General features: G+C 39.3%; 2 protein-coding genes across 4 annotated transcripts in view; both read left to right on the forward strand.

Annotated features, from left to right (window-relative positions):
• Positions 1–14,936, forward strand: part of LOC137298287 (armadillo repeat-containing protein 8-like) — an 801,735-nt gene that overhangs the window by 683,935 nt on the left and 102,864 nt on the right. The window lies entirely within an intron of this gene.
• Positions 7,843–10,340, forward strand: LOC137298571 (uncharacterized). The gene is made up of 2 exons (XM_067830871.1): positions 7,843–8,719; positions 9,919–10,340. Exons 1-2 carry the CDS (start codon positions 7,843–7,845, stop codon positions 10,338–10,340), a joined length of 1,299 nt encoding a protein of 432 aa, XP_067686972.1.

The raw sequence follows: 14,936 nt of genomic DNA on the forward strand, positions 1-14,936 counted from the left end.
CCAAACCTGAGTCGCACATCAAGTCCTGACCTGCATGGCAATGCGCAAAACACACATCATACACCACTTCGAAACTGAAGAGATACCAGCTTATATCAAATCAAGGAAAGCAAAGGACTAGTGCACAAGTCGATTGAATATAATTTCAAAAATAGTGCAGTGTAACAAATCAGAGGTAAGAATATTCCTTTGTCTGCGAGATATAATTTTCACTCAGATTGCCTTTCAGATCAAATGCCAAAGTCATACCATGACTGGTGTATGTCACAAAGGCCTTGATGTCACAAATGCTGTGGAACCCTACCTCAGATCTTGTGATACTTTCCGACGATCTGAACATGCTTACTACAACAGATCAGCCCCTTTAAAGGTCACATGCAACGTAAAACACAACTTTGCAGATTCCGATACCTTTCGGTATGCACTCGCCGAAACAAACCATCAAAAATGCCAATTCAACTTATAAAGTTGAAAAAATGCGTGTGGTCCAACAACTGTGCTGCGCTGACATGTTTTCATGTCTGTGCGTTGCAAACAAACAACATCCATTTTGCTCAGATGAATGGATCTGACGGAAACTGGGGCAAACTCTTGTCAGTTCAATTCCTGCTTTGTACTTGGACGAATGACAGTTTCCAGTTGCGCAGCACGTCACCATCTCTACTGAGATGATATTTGATTGGATCGAACGCAGATTCAGAGAACATGTATTTACAAAACCCAACATCTCTTCATACATGATTTATGGATAACAACTTCTTCTGGTGTATATGAATTTGTTTGACAACGGTATACGAATCCACACTGAAACGACGCATCAAGTACAGTAAAGAAGTTGTTATTATCCATAAAGAATCTTACTTCCTTGTGATTCGCCATGCTTCCAAAATGCCCTTCAAACAGATCATCTTTCTGTGCACACAATGAGCCCTCAGCGTATCAGCAAATGAGCCAGTACATGAGTCGTTACACATAAGTGCACATCCACCCGCTATGACTGGGTTCGGTCTCCCGAGTGCTTCGTTTCGAGGGAATTAAGCCCAAGTACAAAATATTGCACTTATGAATCGCGATCGTACGCTTATAGTTTTGTTTATTTGTTTTTTACAAGCAGCAATGTATGTTTTATGTTATGAATCAGTGATAATTGTGTTTTAATTATGTTTGATTTTTTGGTTGCATGTGACCTTTAACGTCTTCTTTAAGTATTATGCTGACCTTTAGGACAACACAGTCAGAAGCAGCCGGGATGCCACCTGTTTAGGAGTGAAATGATCTTGCCCTTTGACACACCGCTAATCCCCAAAGGAACACTCTGTACGAATGTGGATATTCATCTGAAATCATTCATTGAAGATCTGAATATGGTACGCAAATTTGCATCTGAAAATATCCGACACAGCTAGAAATTTACTATGAAAATAAGGCTAAAGAATCCAGTTCCAAGGTCAAATTTTGCGAAAGGATGTGAGGAAACAACCTGCCTTATCTGCCACAAACAACCGATCAACATATGACCTTTCTATATACAATGTAGTTGGGTTATGAGCCACTTATAAATACAAACAGCGGTGCTGTCGAACGCATCAACCCACGAAGAGTATGATTGTGCAAACAGAAGAAGATGGATCAGGTTGATTTCGTATGAGGATTCAACATACCTTGAGCATTACTACCAAGCACAAGCAGGGTTGAAATTTCAAGAAATAGGCATATGATCAATGAACTGGCAGTTACACTAAGAGGACATGAAGTTCCTTGATATCTCTAGAACGTTAGAGAATCAGTTGCTAAAGTTTGAACAATTATGTAATAGTGTATTCGGGATGTTCTTTGGTGGTTGGAGAAATTCGTGAAGTTATACAAAAAACAATGTTTTATCTACAGTTACAGTTAAATATCCTGGCACTAGGAAAATTGACACTAAGTACTATTACCCCTTCTAATCTGAATAAATTAATCATGGATATTAGCACCCACTTTAATCGCACAGTACAATTGCCAGAACATCCAAGCAAAGAGTTCTGGCGATGTTATAGAACCTTGCAAAGTTCTACGGTTGTATATGAACAAAATCTTAGTGATTCTGAAAATTCCTTTACTAGATGTTAGTGGAAAGTATGAAGCTTATAAAGTTCATAATTTACCAGTACCCAGGTTTATTGAGAACCTTCAGTCTAATGAATTAGATAACATGGTGGCACAATACCAGCTCAAAGCCGATTCACTTGCGGTAAATGTGAAGCGGACCAAATATGTATTACTTACCTCCGAGGAATTAGAAAGACGTACTAAGCCAGTGACTGGTTACTGTTCTATTAAAAGCCCTGTTTATCCTATAAACCTAAGTAAGTTGTGTATCACTACTTTATTGAATAAGAAAGTTGATTTTGTAGGCAAATGCCATTATCAGGTTGAAATCTGTCTTACCTTTAGCAGAATACCTATCTGATGGAGTTGGGTTGTGAATACTATGAGTCAACTAACCTTCTGCCATGATAATGTAGCCGCAGCCTCGACAGTCATTGTTGAACCTCCACTAGACATCGTCAGGCTCAATATAGGCTGTTATGCCTCAAATGATCACGTGACATTGCCACCGCATTACCAGACACAAAGTCAATTTCACACAGAAGAATCTTTCTTTGATGCTATCAAGGTATTTAATGTTACAAGTCTAAAATGGTGGTAATCGGTTCATTCTACCCTCAGTAAGAGTAAGACGAATACAACGAAATTGCCAGCTCAGGTAAAAGACCTCGAAACAATATCAATGGATCAGTTAGTAAATGAGCTGAAGGGAATGCTGAATCAGGTTATAGAGGTTAAGGATCCGAAATGGACATATGCCATATTCGCAATAGAAATTAGAGTTAGTATCACAGGAATAGGCTTAGGATACCAAGGGTTTAACAGATGGTTAACCCGGAGAGTGAGAGGTTGGAGAGATGCCAGGGACACTCCTTGGTACGAGATGGCACCGATTAATTCGGGAGGAGAGGTTTCTTCTTACAGACACCAGTGTAACCAGTGTGTGATGTGATCTTCCCGGTCTACAGCGAAGCTTAAAGGGACAGAGGGTCGCATTTAGAAGTGAAGGAAATGCACAGAAGTCCAAGGACACTTTCAATTAGTGTTGGGAGAACGGAATTCTCCAAACGTGTAAATAAAACAGTCAGTGCATACATAGACTATAATGGTGATTGGAAATTGCTAATAACTTCTGAAAGTGTACGACCGTAACTCGGTTAAGAGGGGTGGAAGGGCACTGTCAGTTATGTACATATGTTATACTGCTAATTTGGTCGGCACTTGTATGGATAATAGATGTGAATTGTACATCTATGATTGTATTGATAATTGTATTGACAATACTGATGTGATTGTACTTATAATGTGGATATGAGCAACTTGTAGTAGGCTTGGTTCTGTTAGACGGCTCTGAAATTGGCTCGGTCTTAAAGAAATCTCCTCCGGATATTTCTTAGTAGATAGAGGCGAGTGTAACACAGCTATGCGGGAGAAAACTGTAACGAGGGTCAAGTTACTTGAAGAGGGTCACGTATGCTTGGGCGGATTACAGAAAGTAGCAATTGTGTGTGTTTTTGCTGACGATGGGCAGTCTTGATAGATGACCATCGGTCTAAAAAAGTAGTTCATGTACTAAATTGTGGGACACTGGGACAGTTAAAGAGCCTGGAACAGTAGGTGAAGGATCACGACCAGATACTTCAGCCTGAGACTATGGGCCAAGTATCGCCAACCAGGTGTGACAATCAACTTAAGGATGTAGGCAAGACATCACACTCCGGTGCCTGACAGTAGGGTCACGAACTGGGTCAGTGGCTTAAAGAAGGCCACGAACTTCTGTGCACAAAAACGAAGGTTTTGTTGAGCAGAGAGAGGCGGCAGGGCAGACGACCGAGGCAGAACCAACAACCTCTCCAGCAGCACGCAGCAGAAAAGGTCCAGAGTGAGGGCCAGAGCCAGAACCATCGCCAGTTTAACTTGTACTTTCTTCTTAAATAAAAGTAGCCTGGAGTGACGAAGCGTGTTGTGTTACACGTAGAGTGCAATAAAACAAACTGATACGGTGTACTATCTTTGTTTCTGTGTTATTATATTACTATGCATTGTTTAGGGTATCATCAAACGCAAATAATTATTATTACATGTAGACAATTGGTTTAACCACACACTGCTGACTGAAAATTGTAAACCTGAACTTTTCATGTCATACTCCAGTCACCTAACAAGGGGAATAACTGAACGACTGGTATCAAGAATACTGATGTTCAAAAGTCCTGCCTCAGTACAGACCGCAAAACGGCGCAAAACGGCACAAAACTGTACTTTTTAAAATTTCATATACACACACTTCCAAAGAGTTGTATTTATTTTACTATTGCTTACATAATACACATATGCTTCAAACATTCATTCATTATACTTTCTCCACATTCTTACATTTAAATTTCATTCATTATTCTTGTCCAACAGCCATTCATTTTTCATTTAAATTTCCAAAATTAATATTCCAACATGCAATGTCACTACTTAAGAGACCTGGACATTAGAGAGCACCAACAGCCTGTATGCTGCTTTTGGGTTTTTTTTGTTTTGTTTTTGTTGTTGTTTTTTTTTTTTGTTTGGTTGGCATTTTTTTTTTTTTTTTTTTTGTTTGTTTGTTTTTTGTTTTCGCAAACCTTACATCCGAATGTCGAATGGCATGGTAACCGAAGAGCCACGAAACGACTGTCCCTTGTGGTGATGGAAAAGGGGGTAGAGGGTAATTTCGGAGTGTCTGTCTCCGTATTCCATTTGTCACGCTGAAGTTGATAATGTCGGTGGCTTAGTTCTTACTTTTTTGGCTGACTAATAGTTGACTTGTTCACGTGGTCAGTGACGTTCGTGGACATAATGTAACAATTCATTACCAGTGTGGAATCACCAGTGTCATCGAAATATCTGGCACATGACATCGGGTAGGTTTGGTTAGTCTAGTTGTGCCGGATTGGTGCAGCAAACACAACATTTGGGTAGAGATCATCCCATTTGCCCTACCTACTAAATACACCAAGTATCTGCACGTTAAATACAATGTGTCTTACACAACACCCGTTTGTCTGTTGCTGGTACTATTAGTTTTCTGTAATTTCATCTGCAACATACAGCCGACGTTGGCAGAAGGCCCAGTAAAATGAATAGTTCGAAAATGACCCTTATTTGAATTATATACACACACGAGATCGAAAACATGTGGTCGATCATTAATCTATTCAAACAATGACCCTCATTTACAGCTGATTCTAATTTTATTTTGTGTTTTTTAGAAGATAGTCAAAGGACGCACATAGCGCTTACTTATAAGCAAAGAACATTTTGTAGGCTCATCCAAAGACATTTTAGGAGTTGACATGTAGAATGTCGAGAAAATCTGTGGATAACAAATGCTAGAAGATGTCATACAAGTAAACAAATGTTGGGTGTAACATCACAAAACGCGCGGAAATATGTTGAGTGCGGGAAGTTTTCAACACATGACTATATGTGTGTGTCCGTGAAGCGTATAAAGATTTAAGGCAAAGCTAAAAAAATAAAATAAACATTAAATCAAAATAAATATATAACCGATCTTGCCATTATTCCAAGGTGATCAAATTTTGTGAACTGAATCATGATTTTGCAGAAACAAATAGCCATTTATTTATGTTTTACTTATGATTCTAAGACACATCCCAGATAAGTTAGCAAACACCTTGGGTTTCATCAGAACAATGAATAGGTATGCTGTGGTGATAGATTTGGTGATGGAGTTGCTATGGCGTGGGGTGGGATTACTGAAGGAACCCAGCTCCACATTGTGGACAACATACTGGCACTCTTCAGGAAACTGGACAGGCGATGCAAGTGACTTGGACCGACTTCTCCAAACCACCGTCGAAAGACACATGAGCAATTTGCCTCGTCGACTGAAAGAACGTCTGAAAATCTCCTGGCGGTATTGTGTTATTGGCCAGAATACATCAACTGTGACATATTTTATTATACCCTATTCATCCTTCACAACTGTTAGCAGTTATAACATATCCCGGCATGCGTCACCACATTTTGCTACCTGTATCCACTTCGTTTAGTATACATTTTCTTGATCAACTTGTTTCGTGCTAAGTCAAAGTACAGTCGAAAGGCCACCGTTTCCAAGAATTTAGTTTTTGATCTTTCAAGTGTACAGAGAGTATAGTATAAAGTATATGGATAACATCTTCAACCAAATGCATGTGGTAAGAAGACCAAAACGGTAGAAATGATGATACACTCCAATCTATCTTCGAGTTGTAATTATTTAAATGATATGAAACTTCAAGCTCTATTTAACATGTGATGTATTTGGATGTATATTTGTCCTTTGGCATTATCACATTCATGGAATGTGCTCTTTATGGTCTACGCAGAATACGCAAGCATTGGTTTCAGTCAGTTTATTTCGCGAAAGCATTTCGTCAGTTGATATATACCTTAGAATAATACTGTATTGGAACCATAGACGTTTAACATTAGTGAGCGCCCTGAAGGGTATGTTATGGGCATATCTTCAATCATTATCAAATGTCCATTCGTGTACTCTAAGTCCCATCTCCAGTATTTTGAATTCTTGCTGCCTGTAGCGTATCAAAAGATATTCTGCTTGGGTTATCTAAAACTTGTAAAAGTTAAGGAATATAAGGCAAACAGGATATTTTTTTATGTAATGTGGAATTTGTTAAGATGCAATATTTTGTAATCGTTTTCGAACTTTAGCATATTCTAAAACGACTGTTTGTTTGTTTCTTTCCTTTGTCATCTACCAAGTTGTTTTTGGTGTTTATTCCTACCTTTATACCTAAATTGTCATTGTGCCACACTGGTTGTGCGAGGTTATCATCTTCGTCCTTGATGTTTTGTCTTTTACTGATGATGTAATTTCCCAATGAGAATATAACATCTGTCCAAACGTTTGGTAGACTGATTCCTCAGTGTGCTTCTGCTTATCTTATCTGGGTTGTTTTGCCAAATGCATTTAATAATTCTGATTTTAATTCTCTTATAAATGAGAATTTATTTTAACTGGGGAGAGATGAGAATACATGATTCGGTTTAGGTACTATATTTTCATGGAGTCCAATGCTTTTTCGAGATCAATAAAAAGTAACATTCCTGGCATCTCCATGCAATCTGAGAATTTTATGATGTCATATAAGACGTGTACATTCACCAATATATGTATTTGGCTCAATGCCCTTCTGCTCTTCATTAATGATAACGTAAGGGCATTGGTAGTGTGGATCAGTTTTTTATGAAACAGTTTTGCAGATTTATTGGTCTCCATTTTTTAAAATATTCTTTAGATTTACCTGGTTGGGGAAACACGTAATTAATCTTTGCTTTTGGCTGGATAAAAACTATCCTCTGGAATGCCCTACATTGAGTGATTTGATTAAATACTTATTTAAATCAGCCCAGAAGAGTATATAAAATTCTGCTGTGAAAGCAGAACGGCTACAGGTTTTATTATTTTTCACAGTTTTCATCCCATTTAACACGTCATCCTACGCCAATTCCTCATCCAGTAAGTCACCAATGCTGATATAATACTCCTGTAATCGTGACCATCAAGACAACGTCACTATAAGCGTTTAGCTTATTCTCTGTGGCCATTTCCAGGTGACCAGCAGCTGCCTTCAGTTTGGAACAGGGGAGTGGTATCAATGTCTTATCAATGGTTTGTCCGCGTGTCATTATTCCCAAGTATTGGTGTTCAGTGCTGAAATAGAGCGAGTGTAGTCACTTCATCCGATCACGATGTGTGGCGCAACTTGGACCCTGTTGCTCCTGGTGCTTTTCACGTCCTCTGCTTTCAGCCTCATTGTGCCAATGTCAAAGCCAAATGGAGATGCAGATTTGAACAGCATCACAAGTCACGTGACTTTGATGGAACAGATGTTGAAGAATCTCGAGGCTCGGTTCCAGACAACAACAACAGATCTGACGACTGTGAAAGCCGATTTGAAAACAACGAGGACAGAATTATCCTCCCTCCAACTCCAGCACACGGCAACGCTGCAGGGTCTAACCGCCACGCAGACACAGCTGAAGGATGCATTGGCAGAACTACACACTGTGAAAGATGATCTCAAGAAATCTCAGTCAGAATTAGCTCTGGTGAAATTTCAGGTACAGTCATCAAATCTATCAGAATTGCCCAATCTGAAGACTGAGCTTAAAACTCTTCATACTGAACTTTCTGATGCCAGATCTCACCTTAACGTAACCTCGTCTGAGCAGAGAGCTATTAAACATGAACTTGTGCTACTAAATTCGTCTATGAAGGCACTGAACGCACAAATAAATGAGACAATTTTGGATGCAATCAATTCTGATCTGAAGTCGAATTTGGAGGAAATAGAAGCACTAAAAGCGGAACTTTCCCTGACCCAGGCTGATACGAACAGAACTGCGTGTGAAGTGGAGATCATTCAGGATTATATGAATTCCTCATCTGCAGCTGTTGGTGATTTTAAAAAAGAACTCACTTCCTTGACACAAACAATGGAAAACGCTAGCCTGGAGGCGAACACAACACAGGTGGAAGTCAGTGATTTGAAGAAAAGCCTTTATGACTTGAAACAAAATGTCGAGGACCAAAGTAAAATGCTAAATAATATTTCCTCTTCCATAGGTGAGTATACATTTTGTGCAATTACAAAACGAGCGGTTAACAAACACACAGTTCACTTCTAGTACAGAATTATTTTGAGTTTGTGTGAACCAGATCGTTGAGGTTCATACACACAAGATGTTTCTGATATGCATGACTGACTTTTTGTCATTTTGTTGATGGTTTTGGGTGATACATGTGTTGATGACATAACAATGGGTTGTACAATTTGATGACATGACAATGGATGGTACGTACATGTGTTGATAACATGACAATGCGTGGTGCCTGTGATGATGACATGACAACGGGTGGTACGTAGGTGTGTCGATGACATGACAATGGATGGTACGTAGGTGTGTTGATAACATGATCATGCGTGGTGCCAGTGATGATGACATGACAACAGGTGTTACGTACGTGTGTTGATTACATGGCAGTGCGTGGTGCCTGTGATGATGACATGACAATGGGTGGTACGTACGTGTGTTGATGACATGACTGTGCGTGGTGCTTGTGTTGATGGCATGACAATGGGTGGTACGTACATGTGTTGATGACACGATCAGTGCGTGGTGCCTGTGATGATGACATGACAATGGCTGATACGTATTGTTTAAGCTGACACATTGCTGAGTGGGAAACATATTGATGACAACTGTATTGGCACTACGTGCTTTGGTTAATGGCACAAAGTGCTGATTGATGTCGTAATACTACGAGTATTTCAACTTTCTCACCCAATGTGGGCTGGCTACGTGCGAAACTTTCGGGGTAGACCCTCAGAATAATATTGTATGGACGTAATAATACAACATCGTCACAAAGTGAAATGCTTAACGGAACTGCAGTGGTTGCAGTGAAAATATAAACTGTCCACAGAATAAGGAAGGAATTGTTAATCGGTAGTATCTGTTTTAATGGTATAAGGGTTGCAAATTCGTTAGTGAGATTGGTGGATGAAGCTGGTGTGGATGTCAGATTGGTGGATGACATTTTGGTGTTGTTACTTGTGTTGATTACACGTATTTTGTATATTTTCTTATTATATATTTTAGGTGGTAATCTTGAAGAAAACGTTTTCTATGTTGTCAGTTCTATTACTATGTTGCTTTCACATATTTCTTACATTCACCAGGAAATCAAATTAGGCATATTTGATCCATGGAAGTGCATTCAGTGTATAATTCACTTCCACATTCTGTCATTTCCTTACCTAGATGGACTTGAAACAGCCATTGCATTCCAAGCTAGTCCCAGTGCCTACTACTTTGACGTGAAAGACACCGAGAAACTGATATTTGACTCAGCCCTCTACAACATCGGAAAGAGTTATGATGGCAAGACAGGGATGTTCACAGCACCTGTATCTGGGACGTTCATGTTCTGGGCTGGTGTCAGCTCCTTTGGGAGAAACTCCCGCGTCACAATCAGACTACTCCTGAATCAAGACCGCCATGGCTGTTTAGCTCAGGGAACGGGCATCGCCAATAACAATTCCACGGAAAGTACCGCTTCAGTTATGACAGCCGCCGAGCTATGGAGAGGTGATGTCGTTTGGCTTGAAAAGTACAGTGGCACTGATCGACTCTTCGGCACCCAAGAATCATACTTTGGTGGGGTACTCTTGCGCCAATATTAGTGAAATCATGAAGGTCGTTTATTATAATACAGATGCCGATGTTACCTTTGAGAAATCATATTTTGTGGCACACATCTATACGTCATAGAGAATTCTCGCGACTAGCGTCATAAGGATGACAAATTGTTAAAAACATAATTTTGCGTAAGCCACACTACGTCGTTTTCATATCCCAAAACATGATCATAGCAATATCAAATTGTGAACTAGGTATTATTTAAACAAGATGTGATTGGTCGGTTTGTTTCTGTTTAGCACACACACACACGCACACACACACACACACACACACACACACACACACACACACACTGTCCTTATTGTAATAGTATCTACATAGGCGAAAATGGACAAATCACGTATAAACGATTTTCCTTAACACACTATTTTCAACAAGATAAAAGAACATGATACATGGTAGTTTCAAACATCCTATAATTAACAGACCTACAATTTGTTCTGATCAACTTTAACACATTTATAATTGCCGTTATTTTATATTATTTACTTGAACTATCTGATCTGAACAACATTCGTCTGAGCAAACTGACACTTGGCAAGATCAATTTCAACCATGATAGTTTCTCAAAGACGGCACGGATCCTTTTATAAGGTCGTTCCACTCGATCCTGTCTCCGAAAATGTCTTAGATGTGAGATACTCTTGGTCTGGGGCTACCCTTATTCAACTAAATCATCAGATTTCACACAGATTAAGCTGGTGTAGTAGCGTTTGATGGTACAACATCATAGAGTCACGATTGTATCCAGGTATCTTGTTTTCGAGGGCTTTTAGTATGACCAATGTGATGCGATCCACTGCCCTGCTTGTAAGTCACAGGAGAACCTGGGTAGACCGGGGATGACCACCTGCACAGTAAGAATTTTTCCAGGATTTTACCGTAGCAGAATAGCTATTAATTCCCTTGGTAACTTCTAACTGAAATGCAAATCTGAGCAAGGGGAATTCAGATGAAATCTTGTCAGAAGATTACCCAAAGACCCAAAAAACATATGACCATGTCCCCGGGAACAACTAAAAATTGTTGCTTCTGTCTTCACCATATTTGCCAAGACCTTTACATATTTCCATACACAACGAATACCCAGGTACCACCTGGCTTGCTGTCATTGTTACGTCAAAAAACGCATCAGGTCTCATGTGTGGAACATTCGAAAACTCAACACACGAAACATGTCACAATGGTGGCGCTTCATTGTTTGGCTGACGGACAGATCTGAAGCCGACAAGCAGTCAACTATTTCTCTTGACCTTGAGATATATGGTTGTAATTGATCTGAAAGGTGCTGACATTGGCTAGATTTCCGTTTAAGCCTTGACAGCTATGATTGGAAATTGTCATTTGATACTAAAACAAACCAAAGAATCGGTGACAAAGTCAAGAGTATCTAAGAGAGAAAGCCCAAACAGCCACTAGATTAATCTCTGTACAGTAATTGTAATTAATAGCCGATACCAAAGTGCTGTAAGATTTGCTTGCACCATGTGGCGGCTCTCTCGCCTGTCTCATTTCTGCATTGTGTGATGTCTCTATGGTCTGTCTCATTTCAGCATTATGTGACAACTCTCACGTCTGTCTCACTCTCGTCTTTCTCATTTCAACATTATGTGACGGCTCTCTCGTCTGTCTCATTTCAACATATTATGTGACGGCTCTCTCGCCTGTACAATTTCAGCGTTATTTAACGGCTCCCTCGCCTGTCCTATTTCAACATATGTCAAGACTTCCTCGCCTGTCCCATTTTAACATTATGTGACGGCTCCTTCGCCTGTCCTATTTCTGCATTGTGTGACGGCTCCCTCGCCAGTCCCATTTTAACATTATGTGACGGGTCCCTCGTCTGTTCTATTTCAGCGTTGTGTTACGTCTCTCTTGCCTGTCTCATTTCAACATTATGTGACATCTCTCTCGTCTGTCTCATTTAAGCATTGTCACCTACTCATTCATTCTCTTTATTCAGTAAAGTGGTGTGGGCCATCAACGATAAGTAATAGTAATACATGTATATCTAGGCATGAGAGATTCAACATTCCACGGTCAGTGATGCCTAATTCAACACTATATATACACATGGACAAAAGTTAAGCGCCACTATTTTCATAGTGTCTTAATTTCACCACCGAAGATTAGAAATACAAACTATAAATGTTTATGATTGAATTAGCCTTTCGTAGATTCTTGAACCTAAGATTGTCAAGCTATGACAAGGCAAATTTTCTGCACGTGCAACTCTATTTCCCTACCATCTGAATCTTGAAAATCAAGTTTTACATACTTGGTTTCACCGGTTTGTTGTGATATTATCCTTTTACTTTAGAGTTAGAGAATCAGCCATGGTGAGGAGAAAGTTAACTACAGCTGAGAGATGGCATGTGATAGGCATGAAAAATGCTGGTATGTCATACAGGGCCATTGCAAGGCAAATGGGTCGTCATCACAGCGTCATCACCCGTTTAGTTGCCAAACATAATCAAACCAGTGTTGTCAATGACAGTCATAGATCTCGTTATGATAGTTACCATTGAGTATCCAAAGTAGCAAAAATACACAAATAGTGGGTGGTGCTTAACTTTTGTGCATGTGTATAGTAAATATGCAATATGTACAAGAACGTATGCAAGTACTATGTACGATACAAACGATTTGGCAGGATGTTTGTACTGGTGTGTCCAGGTGTGAGAGATGTAACATTCCACGACCAATGATGCCTAAATTTTACGTTACAGGATAGATATACAAAACTTTCAAGGGAAAGGCTGTGATCCTAGAGGATATAACAGACCATATGAAATGCTCCCTGTTATAATGCTACCCATACATTTCATCAAGACATGGAGAATAATACGGTTTGTAACCAATAGTGCATGGGTTTAACAAAGTACAGATATATCATAATGAGATAATCATTTTATACGTTATATAAACAAGTCCTTGAAGGTCGGTGATTTGCAGCATAGAGGATATACTCTCTGAGTGAGTGAATTACTATTTAACGTCACATCAGCAATATCTCTGTCATATCGAGACGAAAAGAATTAATATGAGAAAAATGAAAACTTTTCGATAATGGACAGTAAAATACTCGGGTATCACAGATATGGATATTAAACAAACATGGAAAAGTACAACATTCTAGTAATTAAAACAGACTATAAAATATAAAGCACGAGCTACAGATCGCCAACAACTGAAGGTAGATCAGCATACTAGGGCCCATAGGGTCCATGGGGACCATGCATGAGCCCTAGCTAGATTTACACCACCCCTTCAGCCGCTAGCAAGTGTAAGAAATGCTAGTCAAAGTAAAATAACAAGCATACTACGGTTAAAAACTCGGTAGACTTAACTTTTTGGGACTTACGTACCCTCTCAGGAGGACAATAATTTTACAATACTTCAACCCCCTTTGAGGGTACAACCACTAACAATTCTAGTGACTAATCTAAACTACCAATCATCAAAACACATAGATCTACCTACAAAACATATTACTCAAAATTCAACAATGAAATCAATTTCCTCTAAAAAAAACAACAGAATGAGAATTAACTGTGTTAAAATGATCCTGTGTTAAAATGATCCTGTGTTAAAATGAAACGTGTATCCCTTATAATGGAAAAGTCAACACAGTCAAGCAGGATATGCTTGACCGTGACTGTCTCATCACAAGGGATACAAAATGAGGGATCCTCACCTACTAAAAGGTATGCACGAGTATATCTTGTATGACCAGTACGACATCGTCGCAAAATTATCTCTTCAAATCTGGACTGACAGCCCAAGTTGGGGTAACCAATATAGGGTTTTATTTCATTTAATTTATTGATACCAACTTGGGTGTGACACTTCTTTTGCATAAGATCACGTATGTAAGTTCTAATGCTAGTCTTGTAATCAGAGTATGGGATAAGAAGTGGTGTCACAGATTTTTTGAGTGCTGCCGTGGCAGCAAGATCAGCCACTGTGTTACCATAAATACCTACGTGACTGGGTAACCAACAAACGACGATGTCGTATTGGCCATTAGCAAGATCATTATAGAGTTAAATAATTTCAATTAACAGTGGATGTTTACACTATACGTTTTTAATTAACTGAAGGCACGAAAGACAATCTGAATAGATTATATATTTTTATGTTTAGGGTGTCTTGGAATATTTTAAGAGCCGTTAATATGGCGTTTCCAGTAAAATAGAGCTGTTATTTGGTATTCTAGAAGATACTGTCCTAGATCGAATGACAGTGGCACAAGCCACTGCGCCACCGTCCTTGGATCCATCTGTAAATAAGGCTTTGTAAGTATTATTTTTACTCTTTAATTGATTGTATTCTTGTTTATATTGTAATTCATTAGTTGCTGATTTCTTTAAATGTAGTCAGTGTTAGGTCAACTTGTGGCCTGACCAATTGCCATGGAGGAGAAGAAAGACGCCGGGATGGAGCTATATTTTCCAGGTCAATGCCAGCAGCAGCACTATATGACTCGAAAGGCTAACAAGAGAAGCCCTTTTGTTATACAAATCCTCATAGCGAGGATTGATGACACAGTTATATGCAGGGTTAGATTCGTTAGA

The sequence above is a fragment of the Haliotis asinina genome, chromosome 10, assembly GCF_037392515.1.
Source record: "Haliotis asinina isolate JCU_RB_2024 chromosome 10, JCU_Hal_asi_v2, whole genome shotgun sequence".
NCBI lineage: Eukaryota > Metazoa > Mollusca > Gastropoda > Lepetellida > Haliotidae > Haliotis > Haliotis asinina.

Excerpts from the sequence above, each read along its gene's own strand:
- LOC137298571 (XM_067830871.1), top strand. The coding sequence starts at position 7,843 with ATGTGTGGCGCAACTTGGACCCTGTTGCTCCTGGTGCTTTTCACGTCC. Across the intron at positions 8,720-9,918 it reads TAATATTTCCTCTTCCATAG|ATGGACTTGAAACAGCCATT; the intron begins GTGAGTATACAT and ends TTCCTTACCTAG.